At 43.9% G+C, this 21842-nt stretch overlaps 1 protein-coding gene across 4 annotated transcripts in view; it reads right to left on the bottom strand.

Annotated features, from left to right (window-relative positions):
- GSTCD (glutathione S-transferase C-terminal domain containing) overlaps positions 1–21842 on the bottom strand; it is a 102859-nt gene that overhangs the window by 53396 nt on the left and 27621 nt on the right. For all 4 annotated transcript variants that reach the window (XM_075608720.1, XM_075608728.1, XM_075608736.1 and 1 more), the window contains one exon: positions 20336–20429. In XM_075608720.1, coding sequence (XP_075464835.1) covers positions 20336–20429 — 94 coding nt within the window. The remainder of the gene's footprint in view (positions 1–20335; positions 20430–21842) is intronic.

Below are 21842 nucleotides of genomic sequence, written 5' to 3' on the forward strand. Positions count from 1 at the left end.
TATTTCATTTTTTTTTGTGTACCTTTCCATTTTGTGGTTTTTCATTTCCTTTTAGGAAATGAACGTGGCTGAGCGGTCAGCCTCACTCCCGTGGGCAAAATGAAAAGGTACATTTCTCGAGAACCGTGGCGGCGGGATGGCGGCATTGCGAAGAATAGCGCACGTCGGCTCTGGAGACCCACTCTCCCCCTTCCCGGTTTAGATTCTGGAAGAATTTCTGCTTTAATGGGAGTAAGACGAGACATCATTGTGCAGTTTACAGAGCTGTTCAAACCTCAACGGTCTCTTCTTCATGGGTATTTCAAGAGCACACAATGCTCTCACCCCAAAACTTTTTTGACTGGGAAATTGCTGTGCCCAACTTACTAGTTTCAATGCCAGTGATTTAATAGTTTAAATCACTAATAGTTGTTGGCAATAGTTGTTGCCAGAGAGGTTTGTAATTCATTGCAAAGCAATTGGCTCCATGCCCGCCTGATTGAAAATATGTTAAGGATAGTATATTGCTTTCCTTACTAAAAAATTGTCCCCTTCTAGCATTTTGCATGTTTTTACAGCTAAAACAAAAAACTTGTTTGACGTTGCACACTTTTACTAAAAGCATTCTTGTAAGAATAAAGAAAAGCCCTTGAAAAGTTTGCCAATGCTGACTTTTTAGAAGCTACTCCAAGGCACATAAATTATTTACAAATCTAGGTAACATTCTGACTCCAAAACAGTAATCACCTAAAGGAAACCATTTTAGGCAGTGAGAAATGCAGAACACATACAGTATAGCAGATAACGTTGTGTCGCTGCCATAGGGTGTAACATGAAGAAATCCCCAGCATTCAATGTTCCGCACTGCTCAGTGCCTGCGACTGTGGCCACAATGTGAGGGGGATGTTTGTTGATGTGGGAAGGTGGTCAAACATAAAAAGGGGTGTTCCGTGGTGACAGGCGGCGGTCTCCTGCGACATGAGATGGTAAGAACAAGAAAATCGAAAAATACACCAAAACCTGCATTTTAGTGGAACCAGCAAACAACCACCTTCATCAGGGCAAAAAGAGAACAAGGAAGACCGCCTCTGCAGGGTGGCAGTAAGGGAAAACAAGTATTGTAGTAGCTGTCCAAGATAGGATGGCAATGTGCGGCTTACAAATAACGAAGGGGGCTTGTCGACTCATTCTCACATCAATCCTGCTTTGTTGATACATGACCCCTGACATTACATGGTGATATTCCAACACAGAGTCATTGGCTGATGGAGGAATTTTCATACCGTTCTGTATACAGATTATTTGCCCTATCAAACACCCCCACATATCCAGCAAGTGAAAAACAAGGTACAATACTGAAGGGGATCCGGATAACCTCTTGTATGATTGCAGTCGATGCAATGCAGGACAGACATTGTTGGACATATGTAACATTAGTAGAGGAATGTTCACTTCTAATATGTCATCACAACTATAGCACTAAACAAGTCGTGAGAAAATTCACAAACTCTGTAAAACCACTTACTTTGCCTAACACAATGAAAGTGTTCCTGACAGTAGCCAATGTGGGAGTGCCAGTAAAGGAAGCTTCTGTTCTACAAATGCTTCTGTTTAAAATGGAAATTTTAACTTTGCACAATTTTGACGGACAAGGGCTGAACATTTTCCAACAGGCTCCTATTATCCTATGATCTAACATTTTCAGATTTTTCCCATGACACAGATTCAATGGAAAACATCTAAAAACTCAGCCAAAAGCAAAGGGTTAACAATTGATGCATTTGAGGCTTTCCCCCCCTCTTCCAAAATCATGCAAGCAGCATTGTATGTATGTCTTTATTTATATAGTGCCAATAATGTACATAGCACTTCACAGCAGTAATACACGGGACAATCATATAAATAACAAATAATACAAATAACACATAAAGGGGACAAGTGCTTCAGACATAAAAGTAACATTTAGGAAAAGGAGTCCCTGCTCCGAAGAGCTTACAATCTAATTGGTTGTTAGGAAGACGTAAAGAGAGAGTAGGAGGACGTTCTGGTAAGCGCGTCTGCAAGGGGCCAAGGTTTATGTAAACGTTGTAAAACCATCCCTCATAGAGCTACTCATATGCTGAGTTGAGTCTTAAAGGTGGATAGCGAGGGGGCTAGTCGGGTATTGAGGGGAAAGGCATTCCAGAGATGTGGGACAGTCAGTGAGAAGGTTTAAGGCGGGAGAGGGCTTTAGATAAAAAGGGGGTAGAGAGAAGAGATCCTTGAGCAGAACGCAAGAGTCGGGATGGTGCATAGCGAGAAATTAGGGCTGAGATGTAAGGAGGGGCAGAAGAGTGTAAAGCTTTAAAAGTGAGGAAGAGAATTGAGTGTGTCATACAGTATTTGATAGGAAGCCAGGAGAGGGATTTCAGCTATTAGCGAAGCAGAAACAAATCAGGCACATCAACAAGACATACAGTGAAACTGTATCCCCTATTTTCCGAAGATATGTGATACAATGTAACGTATTACATTGTCTATACATAGAGGTCTTAACCGTGGGTCTGTACCTTTGACACACTTCTTGTAAGAGAGACTACACAAAATGCTATATGGAAGTGAAAGGAATTAGGCTTACAATATGTATTAACTGGATAAAGTCAGCAGCCGCTGAAATGCATTCCCCATCTGCGGTAATCAGATAACAGAATCTAAGATACACAAGATAATGTGTGACTATCACATAAATTATATATATTATATAAACACACACACACACATACACACATGTGACAGACCTAACTCAGAAAACATTGAGAATTTACAGTTGTAACAATAGTGAATTACAATGTGTCATGATCAGCAGCCGCACAATCATGTCAAAAGAAACTTGTCAGCTGCTAGGAAGAGGAGTAAATTGTGACGTAGCTGTTATTGAGTGCGCATGCGCAAATTTAGCCGTGCGTAGAAGGTATCCGATTGTCACCTCAGTTGAGTTACCGTATTTGCACTTGGTAAACTGGATCCCTAATTGTCACTTAAAATGTCATCAGAAAGACTTCACTATGATCCAGCAATTGAAACTTTGAATGTGATACTGAAGAAGAAAGTGATATGTAATATATAGATAAATATATGCTATAGTCTTCTAGTAAAAAAAAAAAATTCTGTACATTTTATGAAGCGTTTCTTTTTTTAACTAAAAAGCGGTTATTAAATCAATGGTGTGTCTTACAATCGATGGCGTCTTAGAATCGAGGAAATACGGTACATCAATGGAAAGCGCTTTTCAAAAACTTTATAGGAAATTGACACATTTTGTAACTTTCTACATTTTGACCTCAAAATGTTGCCAAAACCGCGCACGTTTTTTTCGTTTCCACTGTACCATCATAGGCTGTGGTTTTTTAATTGCCCCTCTCCGACAGTTACGATTTTAAACAGATGCTCAAAAACTATTACATTTTACAAAACTACAGGCCATTTGTCCAAAATCCATATCACTTGTGTTTTATCCCGTACATGAGCGCAGCCAATATTACCATCATATTCTGTGTGTTACAGAGAAAAGCACTCACATGTAAGCGAGGAATGGGTACTTTCATTTACCCAAAGTCACCGGGCTAAGTTGTGAAGTAGTGTTAAGTTGTATTTGCAATCTCCTCCCAACAATTATTTCACACCAATATTCCACCAAAACAGAATAGTTTGGGTAATTTCACAAAAAAAGTATAAAGAATGAAAAAGTTAAAATAGGTAATTTGTACATAAAAAAAAAATGGGCTGGGTGAAAAGTAATAGGACAACTAGAAAATGTAAAGGATACACATGGCACGAACACACAGGAACAGAACAAGAATCCTCCGAATGAATAATGTATAAGAGGGTTCTTGTTCCGTTCCTGTGTGTTCGTGCCATGTGTATCCATACAATTTTCAATTTCACCATATTGCCTCCAGCCCTATCATCACTGCAGTGCCTCGCCTTATCCGACCTTTCTCTCTACTTTCAAGTGATTCTAAGGCTGAAGCACGCTCTGAGGAATAATTTTTAATTCCAGAGGGGGTACCATGAGTAATTGCTTATCTCCGCTGGAGCAGGACTTTCATTCATATGCTTCATTACATCTGTGAAGATGTATATCAGTGAGGACCGTACCGTACTTACCTGTTGTGTGTGTGTGGGGGGGGGGGAGGGGGGGTGCTGTTTGAGTGAGTTGGAGAACCCGCCAAGTGTTTCCTACTTGGGTGGCTGTAGAGGGAGAAAGGGGGTGGCCCGGTATTAAAGGGATTGCACCCCATTTGGTCATTCCCTGACCTCACCAGGGAGACAAGGGGTTAACTGGGCTGCGGTCCAGGAATGTGGTTTGCCCCTTGTTATATCATGAAAATGTATATTCCCCTGTTCCCATGTTTTATTGTTATATCAGTGTCTGCATCACACACACTGGGATCCATCTGGGAGGGCAAGGGTTAATAGTTCTTTAGTGATTATAGCCCTTTGTGTAATTTTCCCGCCTTTTCAGGCACCATTTTGCAGAGTCCCATAGGCCGCCATTAGAGCTCCATGCATTTCAATGGCGGATATAGCGGTTTTGGACCTGTTTCCCTCGAACCCAGCAGGTGGCGTCCGAGAGGAGGAGCGGCGGTTTCCCATTGTAAGTCAATGGGCTCATTGACTTCAATGGAGATTCCTCGACGGTGCTTTCCAGGAACAAGTTGGCTGCCGTCCAAACCGCAAAACCGAAAAAACCGCAAAGCGGATACTTTGTCTGAAAAAGAGCTTTGATCACTGGTTAGTCAAGTTCAACGTCAAGTGGCGTGGGAATCTTCGGTTCTGGGGCACCCAGAAATAAAATTCTTTTTGCCCCTAGTCCCTAGACCTCTCCCCACTCGACCACCACCGGGTCCCCGAATCCAGGACCCCCGGAAAGGGTCGAGCTGCAGAGAGCGGGTCGCGCCATAGGCTCCAATGGCGGCGGCAGAAGCAGCTCAAGAAAATGACTAAGTCAGAAAAGCTACAAATCATGAACCCATATCTCCGGTTCCGGAGGGTCATGAGGGCCAGGGGTTGGGGTACCTGTAGGCACTGTTCTGGCATGGCTGCAGAACCATCCTTGACCCTCTCGGACCAACCCGACGGAGTATGGACCCCCTTGAAGGTTCAGGAATTTTCCCATAGACTTCAATGGCGGCCAATTTCCATTGACCGGCTATGGCGGAGAAACCCCATAGGCTTCAACGGCGGCGATGCCCCGTTGAAAGTCTATGGCGGCGGATTCCCATAGCCGCCAACGGCGGCGGTTTGCCATTGAGAGTATGGCGGTGGAGCCCGTTGTTTTCAATGGGGATTTAGTGAAAAACCGTGATTTAATTTACAGCGGAGATTTTTGTATTAAAATAGGAAATGGTTTAAGTTGTATTTGTGTATTTGTGTATCTCCGGTTCCGAAGGTCGTAGCGGGCTGAAACTCAGACCGTATGGTGTCCCAGTTCCGGCATTGAGACCTGGGTAGTTTGGACCCGCTGGACACAATGGAACCGGATATTTTAATATGTTTGTATTTTACCTTTAATACTGTATCCCAAGGCAGGGAAAAAAACCAGAGGAAATTCTTTTGCACAAAGGGAAGCAGATGGTCAGAGAGGCGACCCAATGTCTAGGACTTAAGTGCTGTTCAAAGGATTTTGCCACCTTCACTGTTTTCCTGAAGGCGGAGACGCCTCAAACTAGAGTGATCTGTGAGTGTCATGTTTTACACCTGTGAACAAGGTGCATCCTGCCAGAAATCCCTTTTGGTAGACTGGCCGGCGTCCCTGATGTAAATGTGGGGCTACAGAAATGAGACCCCCAGGGTCCTAGTGCGCATGGGCCAGCTAGCTGGGGGGCATGGATTAAAATGTGTTCCCACGTTAAAGATTGGCTACAGGTAATTGCTATCCAATGGCCTGTACTCAATGTTAAGAATAGGGTTGAAAAGATATATAAACTGTGGTCAACCCTATACCCATTGTCTTCTGATACCATCTTGATTGTTACCTGATTGCTGGAGAATTGCTACTTGATACTTCTCATTCCCCATCCCCAAGTAAGTGTTACTTCTTGCCTGTTACTGTATTACTATATTGCTGTGTTCACCTATTTAAGGAATAAATATACTTTATTATATCTAAGCCTCGTTCAGTTCAACCCAGTTATTTGGTGTATTATTAATAGCCTGTCACAAAGCTACCGTCACAGTGGCTCGTTTCTTCTCTTCCAGCTCCCCTGCCTCCTTCCCCTCTCCACCCGGCGTCGATTGCACGGATGGTCATTATCCATTATCTGACATGTACTTTGACCAGGTTTTAATTTGCCACGGGTTGGTTATCGCTCGTGCGAAATTCATTATGGTTCCATCCTTTTTCTACATTTTACATATAGCAGTCTGTTTACAACAGTATATCGGCACTTATAGTTTTTGGATGCACCTCTGAGGGATTTTTTTCCTTCAATTCTCCTCACATTTTAATCTGGCCTGCAACTGTTACTTACACGTATAACATATATTATCTTTAACTGTTCATGCAATGTCTTTATATATAATGTACTAGCTGATATACCCGGCTTTGCCCGGAGGCAGGGAGGGGGGGGCGTGAAAGGCAGGAGGGGGGGGGCGTGAAAGGCAGGAGGCGTGAAAGGCAGGAGGGGGAGGCGTGAAAGGCAGGAGGGGGAGGCGTGAAAGGCAGGAGGGGGGGGCGTGAAAGGCAGGAGGGGGGGGCGTGAAAGGCAGGAGGGGGGGGGCGTGAAAGGCAGGAGGGGGGGTGCGTGAAAGGCAGGGGGGCGTGAAAGGCAGGGGGGGGGGCGTGAAAGGCAGGGGGGGGGCGTGAAAGGCAGGGGGGGTGGCGTGAAAGGCAGGGGGGGGCGTGAAAGGCAGGGGGAGTGGCGTGAAAGGCAGGGGGGGGCGTGAAAGGCAGGGGGGGCGTGAAAGGCAGGGGGGGCTGTGAAAGGCAGGGGGGGGCGACACACACACAGTGTCACACACACACAGTGTCACACACACACACACACGTCACCTGGAGCGACACACACGCGACACCTACCTCTACTTCCGGCCGCCGCCATCTTCGGCGCCGCGAGGGAGGAAGGGGGTCCTTCCGGCCGCCGCCATCTTAGGCACCGCGAGGGAGGAAGGGTTTTTTTCCGGCCGCCGCCATCTTAGACGCCGCGAGGCAGCTGCAGCCTGCCTGACCGCTGCCTGTTCCCCCGCCGGAGATGGAGATCAGTGGAGCGGAGGGAGGGGAGAGGTGAGCGGAGGGAGGGGAGAGGTGAGCGGAGGGAGGGGAGAGGTGAGCGGAGGGAGGGGAGAGGTGAGCGGAGGGAGGGGAGAGGTGAGCGGAGGGAGGGGAGAGGTGAGCGGAGAGAGATGACGCGAGGCAGCTGCAGCCTGCCTGGCCGCTGCCTGTTCCCCCGCCGGGGATGGAGATCAGCGGAGCGGAGGGAGAGGTGAGCGGAGGGAGGGGAGACATGAGCGGAGGGAGGGGAGAGATGAGCGGAAGGAGGGGAGAGATGACGCGAGGCAGCTGCAGCCTGCCTGGCCGCTGCCTGTTCCCCCGCCGCAGCGGAGCGGAGGGAGAGGTGAGCGGAGGGAGGGGAGAGATGAGCGGAAGGAGGGGAGAGATGACGCGAGGCAGCTGCAGCCTGCCTGGCCGCTGCCTGCTCCCTGGCCGTGGATGGAGATCAGCGGAGCGGAGGGAGAGGTGAGCGGAGGGAGGGGAGACATGAGCGGAGGGAGGGGAGAGATGAGCGCCGGGTGTGTGGTGTGTGTGTGGTGTGTGTGTGGTGTGTGTGGTGTGTGTGTGGCGCGAGAGTGGCAGTTGGGTGACGTCACACCCACCAATCTGATTGGCCACAGGCTGAGGACCAATCAGATTCACCGCAGCTAGTACCAACCTTTGGATTTTATATATTAAAGATAACCTCTGTTCATTTCATGACTGTTGTGGCTGGCGGTTTTACTACCCACCACCAGTACACACTCAAGTGTACCGTTCCTGCTTATTTCCAATCGTTTCTATGCTATCAAAAACGGACAGGCATCCTAAGGACACCTATTGAAGGCCCCGGTTCCTGCACATGTGTGCTACACTCCGCACCACGCTACCACACGTGGAGGACAGGAGAGTGAACAGAGACAGCCCCAGCGCGCGGGTCTGATCTCTCAGAACTGAGATTACCCTTCATACTTCCTATGTGATGCCCTACTCCTGTGATAGACACCAGAATCGGGGATTATTAAAGAAATTTTATATGTAAGTTACTAATTTTATTATTTGTTGCTAATACAATATCTATCTCTCATCTTGGTGCGCTTTTGTGTTTTTTCTTGTTTTGCTGATATTGGTATCACCATCGGGGTTCCGGTGGAGACCACATTTGGAGGTGGGGGAGACACCTCATAAACACAGAAGCAGCAAGAGAACTGAGAGGGACCAACACTCCAAGTTTAAAGAGCCAGAGCGCGGACTGAACTTTTCATTACTGGTAACCATGTATTTGTCATCATTACTCTGTGCCCAGGACATACTTGAAAACGAGAGTCTCCCAATGTTTTACTTCCTGGTAAAACATTTTATAAATAAATAGAAGTCTGCTGCTCCCTACTATTCACCTGATCGTCCTTCTAGTAAGCACCACAGTAAGAACTTCTAGTAAGACATTAACTTGGGCACTAAACCTCAACCATTGTGTTACCCACTTACCCACCATCTGTCTATAGTCTCGTGTTTGGAAAAGTGCAACAGAATTAGGTGAATTGCAGATTAAACCATTTATTGTCATTGCAATGACAGACAGCTTTTCAATATTGTTTTATTTGCTTACTACAGGGGGGTCAGGGGGATTGCAGCTTTTCAGAAATAACTTGCTTACTTTCCGTGATTTCTTTTTTTTTAAAAGATACTACTTCTTAGCTAAACCATGTGATTTGTCTAAAATCCTCTTGAAACAATGCCTCCCAAAGCAATGATGAAAGGCCGAAGTCTAAAAGGGCAGCTCATGTGCTAACAAAAAGGAAAAGGAAATGCTTCTGCCAAGGAGAGTACATTAAGATGCAAGCCTTGCCCAGTAATCACTCAGCATCCCAGTCAATACCCTGCAAGTTCACAGCTTTACAAGGGATTAACACATATGGAAGTGGTTTACTTAGTTCAAAAACATAAGCATGTCTCTTTAGGCCTATTTGAAACGGAAGCCTTTAACTTTTTTTAAACAACATTTTTTTAAGGAGATCAAAAAAGAGAGATGACAATATGTACTCTATATTGTTAAAACGTCTGCCTTTCCAGTGAGTTTTTCACAGGGTTTAGTTCATGCTACATTGTACAGTAACCCGACTAGGGCAATAATAATATAAAGTCTGCGTACAGCTATGAAGTAGTGCACATTTATTTATTTTTAGGGAAAAATAAATAAGATAACACTAAAAAAATGGGTTCCCTGACATTTGCGGTTTATTCCTGCTGGCCAGACTGAAATAATAATGTTACTATCTCTCTTGTTGACAAACATCAAGCCATTTGCGGTTCCAACTTACTTTAGCCAGCAGCCAACTTTGCTCAGCAGCTAGCCAGCTCAGCCTTGGCCTGCTGTCACGCTTCCCTGCCACGCTGGCCAAAGTCTCGTTACCAACCCCACACGTAGTCTGATCCATGTGTCAGCCCTCTACACTTAACCACAACCTTCCTGGGGAGCAGCCTTCACTTGACAACATTTGCTGTCTAGGCTTAGTGCTTTGGGGTTTTTTAATTTCTATACCATTTTAGAATTCCTCCCTTAATATGTCCGAAGGAAGAGCAGTGCAACAGCCATGGATCCTCACGGGTTTCCTAGAAGGAGGGAGTTTTAATGTCCTGTAAACTTTCCGTGAGTGGGACTTACGTTTTTGGGCCTCTATGTACGATGCCCTACATATACTATGGTGGGTTAAATGAAGACCAAAAACATCTATTAAAGCTTAATAAAACTTGCATTTGACTTGACTAGGTAGAAACACAAGAAGAGTGTGAATGAGAGAGTTTTGTATTTGTCCTGTGTGCTGGCCTGAGCTGTAACCACAAACTTCCCCCTCCATCTCCTCCTTTGGCACTCTGCTCTCCTTAATAGGAGGCCTCTCTTTAAATTGCCCCCGACATATTATGGGGGCGATATAGAAAAAAGTCGCCACTATTCTTATGTACTCAAAATGTAATCAAATCTCTCCAATTATCTTGCCTACATACTGTACATGTGCAAAAAATCAAATATGTATACGCTACCATATTTTTGCACATGAAAGATGGAGGTAGTCATGACAAAATTAACATTTAGTATACTAGACAGGAAAACAAAAGACAGGGGTGCCCAATGCTACATCCAATTGACAAAACATATAAAGTAATAAGTATAAAGTTCAAATACTTCAATAATAATCATATTTACTTGTTTATTTAGTTAAACCCTTTGGCCAAAGCGTCATAAGCCTGCATACCACGTCAAGGTATAACCAAAATTAATGCAGGTCCTACACTACACAGTGAACCCTTCCCTTTACCTCTGTATGAGGGGAAAGAACCACAGTAGATCCTGTTCTTTGCAGCAAAGTGAAAAGACCTCCCAAGTTAAAAAGGTGAGGAGGGGGGCGTGGCCAGGAGGCTGAGCGTGCTAGTCGCAGCTTGCTCTGCTCCTCAAGAAACTTCCATTCAAACCCAATTAACCCCGAAGTTCGGGGGGCAAAACACCCCAAAAAAAAACACTTATCAAAGACTGGCACACGCAAGAACAGCTTTGGGCTCCCCCCAGTGTGACTGGGCCTGGCTCCGCAGCTACCGAATCGATCGCAGGTCCCCCCTCTGCCTCGAGGGTGAATCCAAGATGGCCACCGGGACCGGGAGGCTGCATTAGAATCAGCCAATACCTGACTCACAGAAGGAGGTAAGGGGAGTCCCCGCGCTCTGCCGAAGTTAGGCGGTGGTGTGCTGCAGCAGAAGGGGGGTCGCCGCCCACCCCCTCACATAACCATCCCCCCCATATACTTATCCCCACGTGCCAGAGCCCGTGCCCTGCCGGAGCGGCAAGATGGCGCCAGCCAAAGTGTGAAGCGCTGACAGCCGCCAATCGGAGGCGCGGCAGAGCCGGAGCGGGTGCCTTCCTTTGTGGCCCTAGGGCTCTGTGAGCCCCGTGAGAGGGGGGGGACGATCCACCCAGAGGGGGAAAGACTCACCACTCGGTGCGGCCCTGTTTAGGTGGAGGCCGGTGGCCATCTTGGTTCACCCATCCGGCACATCTACACTGCTGGGGAGTAGCCGGCAGCCATCTGGGTCCACCCAACCAACACAGACACAGCTGAGAGGTGGCTGGCGGCCATCTTGCTACTCCCAACCAACACAAACTGCATCAAAGTAAATACAAGACAAAGTGATACTGAAAATATAGAGCTGGAAGAAAGTGTTAACAAAAATTCACTCACTCTCCCTCCCCTACAATTCATCCTCATTGTGAGTCCCAACTCCTGCCCAGATGAGAGGGGGGAGACCAAGGTCACATGGAACAAAGGCTCAATTAAAAGCAATTATGGAACTGTTACCAATGTGTGTGTGATCAGTTCTCCATAGGAATGAGGGGGCTTATTCCAATTTAACTATTCTCTTTTTTTTTTTTGTGCTACATCACCTAAATATATTCAGCTCTATTCAAAGTCAAAAAACTTACCAAGAAAAAACAACAAACATGCCATCCACTAAACAAAAAAAAACGATGCCAGACGTGAGGCATCCCTTTTCTTCAAAAAACAAAATACCAAAGATCAAGAAGCGTCTACCGCAGGCGGAGACGCAGAATCAGATCTAGACTCTGGAGAAGAGACGGACGCTCCACTTACCCGCAAAGAAATGATGGGGTTTGTACAAGAACTAAAAAGCTCTTTCCACTCTGAGATGCAGAGCTTCCGCCGCAGCATCAGAGAGGAGATTGCGTCCATAGGTGATCGTATTGTGGACTTGGAGGAGAAAGTGGATAACACCGCCCTTGCACAGGAGACCCAAACGCAAGACATCGAGGAATTAAAAACTCAAAGTCAAAACTATCTTCGAAAAACTGGAAGATACGGAGAACCGGTCATGACGCAATAACCTGCGGATCAGAGGTATCCCGGAAGAAGTGGACAATGCCCAATTGGATGCTTATCTCACTCGGCTTTTCATGTCCCTGTTACCCGAAACATCGGATGAAAAACTTCAGATGGACAGAGCCCATAGGCTTCCTAGACCGAAAGGCCTAGACCCAGCAAAGCCACGAGATGTGATCACTCGCTTACACTATTTCCGTATTAAAGAAGAAATACTGAGAGCCGCTAGAACCACCCCAAAGATAGAGCAGGATAATGTTCCACTCCTCATCTTCCCGGACTTGGCTCAAACCACGCTGAATAAACGGAGAATGTTCACGCAGATCACCAACTCACTGCGGAACAATAAAATCCGCTATCGCTGGGGTTTCCCGTGCAAAATTTTGTTCACTCATCAAGAGACGATGTACATCCTACTCTCACCTGAAGAAGGTGAGGAAAAACTACGATCATTGGGTTTACTCGAACCAGAGGATCCGGAGGCCTCTCAAAAGCCTCGTCATTCACCTAAGGCACAACGCCAGGCATGGGTGAAAACACCAACCTCTGGGCGAGCAAAGACCCAACCCACTTGAAGAACTAGAGCTGGATACTTACTTAACACCCATTTAAGATGGCAGACAAGCCACAACGTGGTCTGGACTTAAGGTACTCACCGAGACGTGGCCCACTCCAGTAACCCACCTAAAAACTAACCAACATTTGAGGTACCTGGAACACATCGACCAACTCGGTCAAGCCACAATGACCACGACAAGTCCCAAAATCTAGGTTATTTCCTTGTTCATTGTGAAACTATTCTCCCAAGTTACCCACAAGTTCGAATCATTCAAAGTTGGACAATCAGTTTGAACTAACCCGAACACTTAAAAGGACTGACATACAATGTTTGTTTGGAACTGTTTTCTAGACAAAATTGTATTTGTAATATAAGTTTATATGTTGTCTATAATAGAATTGGTCTCCAAAAGTTCAGCTACCAATTCTCTATTACAGGTTAAAATATTAAAGGTTACGTTTTAGGTAATTTTTCCATGTTATTTATCCCTCTCCCCCTGTAAAATACGAATGCAGAGTCTGCCAAACTATAGTTGCCAGTCAACCCTACTCAATGCTTTTAAAATTGAGAAAAGACATGTTGCTGTAAACAGTTATAACGTTTAATGCCCCCCATTCTTGCTTTTAATTCCCTGATGTGTAAGATCACACACACAACCCACCCCGTACTCTATAGGGTGATTTTGTTTTCCCTTTTCGAAAGTTTAGCTCCTAAACAACGGAGCACTGCGACGTCAAGCCGCTGGGCCACTGCCCGCCCCCCTCACGTTAATTTAACCTGTGAGTGCGAGAGACTTGCACCACAGGTCCTACCATGGCTGGTCCCCCCAAACAATGTTTGGAAGCCGGGGTCCTCGGTTTACCCCTCCCCTCCCTCCTCCAAGTTTTGCAAGCATTTGCCACTACCATGTAATAATATGTATATCTTTCGTTGTATATGTTCCCATACCAGATTGTTTCCAAAGACGGATGTACCGACTCTTCAGCTGTATGTAAGTTATCACTCTGTTCATTTGTATTATAGAACTTGAACCACCACCATGCCGATTAATATAATATCCCAAAACACCAAGGGCTTAAACACCCCCCGGAAGCCAAAAGACTGGCAGGAGATATAATCTTGCTACAAGAAACTCATTTGAAAAAAGAGGATCAGTCGCTGCTGTTCAGCAATGACTACCCCCTAGTCTACCACTCATCAGCTCCCACGAAAAAAAATGGTGTAGCAACACTTTTCCATAAAAATTTAAACTTCAAAGTAGACAAAATTAAAAATGATCACACTGGGAGAATTCTAATTATTACAGGGTCACTGGACTCCACTGATATAACAATAGTCAACACTTATGCCCCCAATGAAAATCAAGAATCCTTTTTCCAGGAACTAACAAATTTAATTCTCTCTGTCCAGAAAGGTCTTTTAATTTTAGCAGGAGATCTAAACGCAATTATGGACCCAAATCTAGATAAATCTCCCAGTCCCCCCCCGCCACAAAAAATAGCCCCCCCCCCACTCGGGGACTTGTATCTATGACCAAGGATCTATTGTTGGTAGACTCCTGGAGATTAGTCAATAGCAATGTAAAGGATTTCTCCTTTTTCTCTCACCCCCATAATAGCTATTCTCGAATTGACTATATCCTAATAGACCAACAAATTAGCAATAATATTTCCTCAGCAGTAATTGCCCCCTCTGCTTGGTCAGACCACTCTACGCTTATAACCAAATTGGCTGGCCTCACGTCCAAAAATAAAACAAGGTTGTGGTCCTTGAATGAATCCCTACTACTGAACCCACAAAATCTCCAACTAATAGAAAAAGAACTGGCCCAATACTTTGAATTAAACAATACCCCAGAGGTTTCCTCTTTTACCCTTTGGGAGGCCCACAAATCAGTGATAAGAGGCAAACTGATTGCCCTGGCTTCTCAGAAAAAAAAAGAAAAAACAAAACAAATTGAAACACTAACACAAAAATTATCAGAACTAGAATCTACCCACAAGTCAAATCCATCTCAGAAAAATTACAGGCAGATAATCTCAGTGAGGGGCGAACTAAACCTTTTGTTAGTGTCAAACGCAAAAAGAGCTATAAGATGGACTCAACAGAAGTACTATGAAAAAAGTAATAAAGCAGATAGAATGTTGGCACGCAAATTAAAGCAAAAACAAGCTAAGGCTAAAATTCACAACATCTACACTAAAAATGGCTCAGTATCTCACAACCCCAAAATCATAAGTGATGCATTTAGGGACTACTACACATCCCTTTACAATTTACCAGGCACAGTGGGAGACTCAGCTAAAGAGAAAAGAGCAATAAAAATTCGAAATTATCTAGCAAAATGCCGACTCCCTACTCTAGACCCAAACGACAAAACAAACCTTGAAAAAACTATAGAGCCCCTGGAAATTATGGAAGCAATAAAATCCCTGAAAATTGGGAAGGCCCCTGGTCCAGATGGATTCTCTAATCTTTATTACAAGAAATATTCCACAACTCTCCTCCCATTTCTTACCAAAGTCTTCAATGAGATGACACTAGGCGCTCCCCCTCCTAGAGACATGCTTCAAGCTACCATAGTGGTAATCCCCAAAGAGGGGAAAGATCCCCTGCTGTGCTCTAGCTACAGACCTATTTCGCTATTAAATACAGATTTAAAACTATACGCAAAGATTCTGGCCAACAGATTAAATAGTATCCTCCCTAAATTGGTTCATCCGGACCAGGTGGGGTTTGTCCTGGGCAGACAAGCCCTTGATAACACAAGGAGGACAGTGAATCTAATACACGTAGCAAATCTCACGAAGTGCCCATCTCTATTACTTTCTTTAGACGCTGAAAAAGCGTTCGATCGATTAGATTGGCAGTTTATGTCAGCTACGCTTTCGCAGATGGGATTCACAGCCAAAATTTTAAATAGTATAAACACACTATACTCCACACCAATGGCCACTGTAAGGACGAACAGCTCTCTGTCTGACCCCTTTCCAATATTAAATGGAACCAGGCAGGGTTGTCCGCTCTCACCTTTATTGTTTGCCTTAGCCATAGAACCATTAGCATGCCAGATAAGGATGAACCCCAATATTGCGGGTATTTCTGTTGGCCAGGAAGAATTCAAAATAGCTCTTTTTGCGGACGATATTCTATTGACACTTTCAAAACCCCTCACATCCCTCCCTAACCTTTTCCATGTATTATCAGAATTCGGCTCACTTTCAGGTTATAAAATTAATCATTCCAAATCCATGGCCCTTAGTTTAAACCTCCCTAAAGAATTAGTAAAATTACTCCAACTAAATTTTGACTTTAAATGGAATGCGAACCATATTAAATATCTAGGGGTTCAACTAACAAAACATTATTCGACCCTATACAACGCAAATTTTAAACCCTTTTTTGAGCAGATAGTCAAGGACTTAGCCAATTGGAACCCATATATAATATCCTGGTTTGGGAGAATAACCACTATTAAAATGAACATTTTACCTCGACTCCTCTACCTCTTCCAAACTCTCCCGGTTAAAATCTGTCAGAAAGATCTAAACAATATTCAGAAGAAAATTTTGAAATTTGTCTAGCAAAACAGGCGACCTAGAGTCCGCAAAGATATTCTTTATAAGTCCAAATTAGAAGGAGGCTTAGCTCTTCCGAACTTACAAAACTACTATAGAGCAGCTCAATTAGGGCAACTTGTTAGCTGGCATTCAAACACAACCGAAAGGAGGTGGGTCGAGATAGAGGACTTGATCTGTTCCCCATGCAAAATAAAAAATCTTCTCTGGCTCAACAAAAAGTCTAGACCACCCGAGAGTCTCAAGAACCCGGTGATATCCTTTGCCTGTAATCTCTGGGACTCCCTCAAATCCAAGTTTCAACTAACTGGTTCCCCTTCCCTCATGCAACCCCTATTCTCAGACCCCTCCCTTCCTTTTTACACAGAAAACCCGCTCTCCCATACCTGGGTTCAAAAAGGACTCACGAGAGTCAAGGATATTCTCACTCAAGGGAAAGTCCCCCCATTCGCTTTTTTACAAACGAATTATGACATCCCCACGGCCGAATTTTTCAGATTTCTCCAGGTTAGGCATTATATCCAATCAGTCTACAAATCAGGTCAACCCCAGGCTTTGACTTTATTTGAAGACTGGTGTCTACACCAGCCCCATATGAAGGGCATTACCTCCAGAGTATATCAAAGTTTATCCTCTATCAAGAGCAACCAAACCCCCGATAACTATATGGTATCCTGGGAAAAAGATCTTAATGTCTGTATAGATCTCGATACTTGGAAAGACATCTGGGAAGCTGCCTCCAAAAATTCATAGTGCGTTGTAATAAAAGAGAATATTTACAAGTTAATATACAGATGGTACATGACTCCTGCCAAACTGCACCTTTTCTCCCAGGGGTCTCCCCACTATGCTGGCGTGGTTGTGGCGAAGTTGGGGATATTCTGCATATATTCTGGTCATGTCCCAAAATCCAACAAACTTGGACAGAAGTGTTCACCTTAATACACAAGATCCTAGAAATCACTGTCCCACATGACCCAGTATATATATTGTTAGGCAAGCCAATAGCCAATATTCCCCGAAAAAAAGCTAGAGTACTAACCCAAATGTTAAATGCTACACGGTGTACAATTGCCAAAAATTGGAAACAACCTGCCCCCCCATCCTTAAACCAAATAAACAATAAAATCTGGCATATAGTTTATATGGAAAAACTCTCAGCCTATCTGAATGGCTCGACCTCTCAATTCTCTGAGATTTGGGCTCCTTGGTTTCGCCATGCAGGTATATCCCCATACATAACAGTAGGAAGGATCCGAAGATTCCAGCGGTGCACAGCTTGTAGAGATGAGAAACCAGCAAGGTCTCTCATCTCTACAAGCAGTGCACCGCTGGAATCTTTGGATCCTTCCTACTGTTATATTGCACACCGAGCGTGGATGCACGCACAGGAGAACAGCCATATGTGAGTATTGTATGTCTCCCTTCATTGAGACTGGATGACCGGTAACAGTGCGGCAACACAAGGGTCATGTAGGGCGCAATCCTACAAAGTAACGGTACGTTAACCCTCATTCATGTTATTTGTCATATGTGATAGATTCATGTACTAAGCACTGGGTCCAATACCTAGTTATGGTTATAGGCTGACTCCACAACAAAATAAGGATTTTTATTATCTACTGAAGTTCTGAACGAGATTGAGCACTGTTTTTGGGACTCTTGCCCCATAACCACATATCCCCATACATAGATTAGAATACTTGGAACAGAGTGATATATGTGACAGTTAAATTGTTGTGTACAATGCTATATTTTTACAAATGCTATCCCTTCCCCCCCCTCCCCTATCCCCCCTTTAATATGTTATATGTTTTGTTAATTTTTCTTTTGTATGAAAAAAAAATGTTTAATAAAAATTTAAGTAAAAAAAAAAAAAAGGTGAGGAGGAGTGAGCTCTGGCGGGAGGTGCCACCTACCTCCATACAACTGTTACCAGTCAGAAATTGATTATACTAGACAGGTCAGTGTTGTATATAAAACATATGAATGGGTTTAGAATGGTACGGGTTGAGATATTAATTTTCAGGAAATTTATAAGGAATTTAAACACAGACAGGCAACATCAATCAAATGATCTGCAAGTCAAAACTTTAAAAGTCGATTCCTTCCTACAGATGTAGCTAGATATATTGTCGAGTATTCCCCCATGAAACTGCAGATGGCAGCTGCCTGACAACTGGCTGCTTGCAGATTCACAGTGGCCAGGCTAATTGCCAATCAGGATTAGCACAGCGGGGTCTCTGCTTCTGAATGGATTCCCGCTGTGTGAATCCTAGCGGGCTACACCAGCCTGATAGAGCTGCGCAGAGAGAGCAGACAGAATCAGCCCCTCTCTCTGCACATCTAAAACAGGTGATCGCAATGTTTTTATTTTAAGGATTGAAGCAGGGGGTCTCCGGAGCGGAATCGCATTAATTTAAGCTACGGGGACCCCCTGCTTCCTGAGATACAGACCCCAGTATGGGGTATCTCTGGCAAGGTTAAATGTCCCGGTCACGTGATGCGGGAGAATTAAACTTGTAGAGATACCGGCACCCCATACAAGAGACCCGCTGCTTCAATCCTATGTAATTAAAATAAAATCGTGCGCCGAAATTTGAACGTGATCCCGGTTATAACGCGGTCTCATTCTGTGGCCCCCAAGGACCGCGTTATAATGGGGTTCAGCTGTACTTAGTCCATAATAGAGGATGCAGCTCTCTTCTGAGGATCCAACCCAAGGGTCCAAGGTACACTAAAGAAAATATAAAAAGGAAGAGAGCGCAAGTGAACTCATAGTGAAGTATGTAGTTTTAATATTACAAGAAAAACGGTTAGAAACACTTTGTATGTTCGTTTCTGGCACATAATAGTGGTTAAAAGACGGCTGGGTCCTTTCGTTTCTCCTGAGATACATGCCCCCAGCACGTCCTGGCGGCTTGCTTCCGCGTCACATGAATACGTGACAATCGCAGCGTGCCATCACAAAAGGGGCGGATCTCTCAACGATACTGAGTGGCTCCCGCAAGTCAGCGCTTCAGTCTCAGGCCTCACAGCTAACAGGCTGAGTGGAGATACAGCCTACGCGTTTTGAGGAATCCTCCTCTTTGTCAGGGGTGCTGTACCTCCATCCTCAGGAGAGACGAAAGGACCCAGCCAAAGCATTGTGGATGCTGCGGACAGCCCGGCATAATCTCTACAGCCGTTTTTTTAACCAGTATTATGTGCCAGAAACTGACATACGTCCGTGTTTCTAACCGTTTTTCTTGTAATATTAAAACCAAATACTTTACTATGAGCTTTGCGCTCTCTTCCTTTTTATATTTTAAAACTGAGATAAAACTGAGATAAAAGCAGAGAATGAATGTACTCCCCCATGCCTTTTGGTTCAGGAGATAGTCACCTCGAACATACCAATATTTGTGAGAGCTTAAAAAGGCCGCAGACAGACCATAAACTGCTAACAAGCCAGTCAGTAACTGTGACCTATGAGGTCACTGTTGCTGCCTCGCTTAGTGGTTGGAAATTGTACAGCGGCCATCTTGAAAAGCGGCAACTGTCCGCCTGGTAAATTATTACATATCTCTGGAATTGTGGAGCCTCATGGGACAGTCCTTTGATGTGTCTACTTTGTTTACTGACCAAATCAACAGAGCAATAAAAGGTTAAAGGGATTGCCAGGAGAGATGGAGATGAACGGGGGGGGGGGAGGGGGTTGACATTGTGACACTATCAGTAATTCACAATCTATGTATTTGAAGAGAGATTCAATTTTTATACAGTTGAGTCCAGTAGAAGTAACAAAAGTAAGGAAGAGTTTTATAAGAGAGATAGATTTTTACCTTAACTAAGGGTGGATAAACCTTTAATATATCAACCTCCTCTCAATGACTATCCTATATTTTTACAGTTTGTCTCATCAGTGATATGTCTATTGTTGACTAAGCCCATCAATGGATGGAAGAGGGAAAGTGGATTTCAACAGATTTGAGCAAAGAAAGAACAAAATCCGAATGGGATCACACTGTTTACCTTTAGTTTGGACTATACACTAGGAACATTTCACAATAAACATATTCACACTGATTTGCATACATAGAAAAGCTTAAACACTGACCCTCTGCAGGACTTGCAGCTGCAGGAAGACCTTCCCAATCAATAGTCCAAGAAGGACAGGGGTGAGGAGAAAACCTGGATTCAATGCCATATTCCTGTAAAATAAAAAACATCACAATTGTAAAAACAAATATACCAACTGGGAAAATATTATCGGCAGCCATTGCTTCACCGATTCTCAAACTCAGCTGTAGTTTGGTTGGTCTTTCTCGTAAGAAAGTAAACAAATGACATTGACGTGAGGTTAAACCTCATTGGCTGATGAAACTTTACTTTTCTAATCTAAGAGAATCTGAAATAGTTTGCCTGATAGTCATGAAACTACAAAAGGTTTCATGGTCACCATTCCCTTTTTGTGGCGTTGGGTATAGAGGAGAAAGAGCAGTTTTGTAAAGGTAAATATATTTTAAAAAGTAAGCTTCATTTTTTCTTTCTTCTAAAGCAGCACATCTCAAAATATTTCCATTAATCAGAATGAGTCACTTATAGATGTTCTTTATAAATAGGATTGCAACTTTTAAATGTTTCTTTGTACTATTCTTTGTGAAGTTCCAGAGATTTGTAATCCTGATGAGTGCCCAATTTAGCAAAAGACAATGCAGGAAGACCCACCTTACTAATGGTTTTTCTTTTTGAGGTCATCAAAACTGCTATGTTTTATGTGCTTCAGTACAACACGTACATGAAACAGGTGTAATATACAATCGTCATTTTATTAAGGACCCAACAAAAATGTCATTAATATATGTTTATGGGAAATTTAGGCCAAGTCTTTTCAGCAAATTAATTAAAACAGCTAATTACTTAAAAAAAAAAAAAAACACAACTATATATATATATAGAAAAATAAATGTTTGCACTATGCTTCTACACAAAATTTGCATTACACTAGTCAATGGCTCACTACAACTAATTACATCATAAAAAGTTTGACCCAGATGCACTAAGCTCCGTTAGGCTATTTAACTGGAAACAACATCAGATGAATCGTAACACCTATACACTAAAAAGAATAACCTAACGTTAACCAAGTGCTACTCCTTGGAATAAATGTATGGTTAATGTTTTCTGGCTGTTAGTTCCAATGAGCTGCACAGGAGGCTTCTCCCCTAACATTGCATAGCCACGAAAGGAGGGAGCGCGATGCACATGGAATTCTGGCACTCCTTCCGTTTATATGGTCCATGATCACACCAAGACCAGCCCAGTGTAGAATGCCAACATTGCATAGGTATGTCCGCAATGGCTCAGTTTTGAGGACGATGTGTGTGAAGTTTTGTAGCCTTTATGTTGCCAGTGTTTAAAAAATAAATAAAAAATGAGGCAGCCATGAGCTCAAAGCTGGTTCTAGTGCCATCCAATTCACCAGTGTGGTATTGTCTAATCTTCTCTAAAAACTTTAGCGGGATCCAGGTATACAGTTCAATGCTAAGTTTCTTAGTTGATTCGTTTTGACCCCTTTGGGGCGGATCCAATAGGTTAGCACATTTCTACACCTTATACACGTC

Source organism: Ascaphus truei, chromosome 1, assembly GCF_040206685.1.
Source record: "Ascaphus truei isolate aAscTru1 chromosome 1, aAscTru1.hap1, whole genome shotgun sequence".
NCBI lineage: Eukaryota > Metazoa > Chordata > Amphibia > Anura > Ascaphidae > Ascaphus > Ascaphus truei.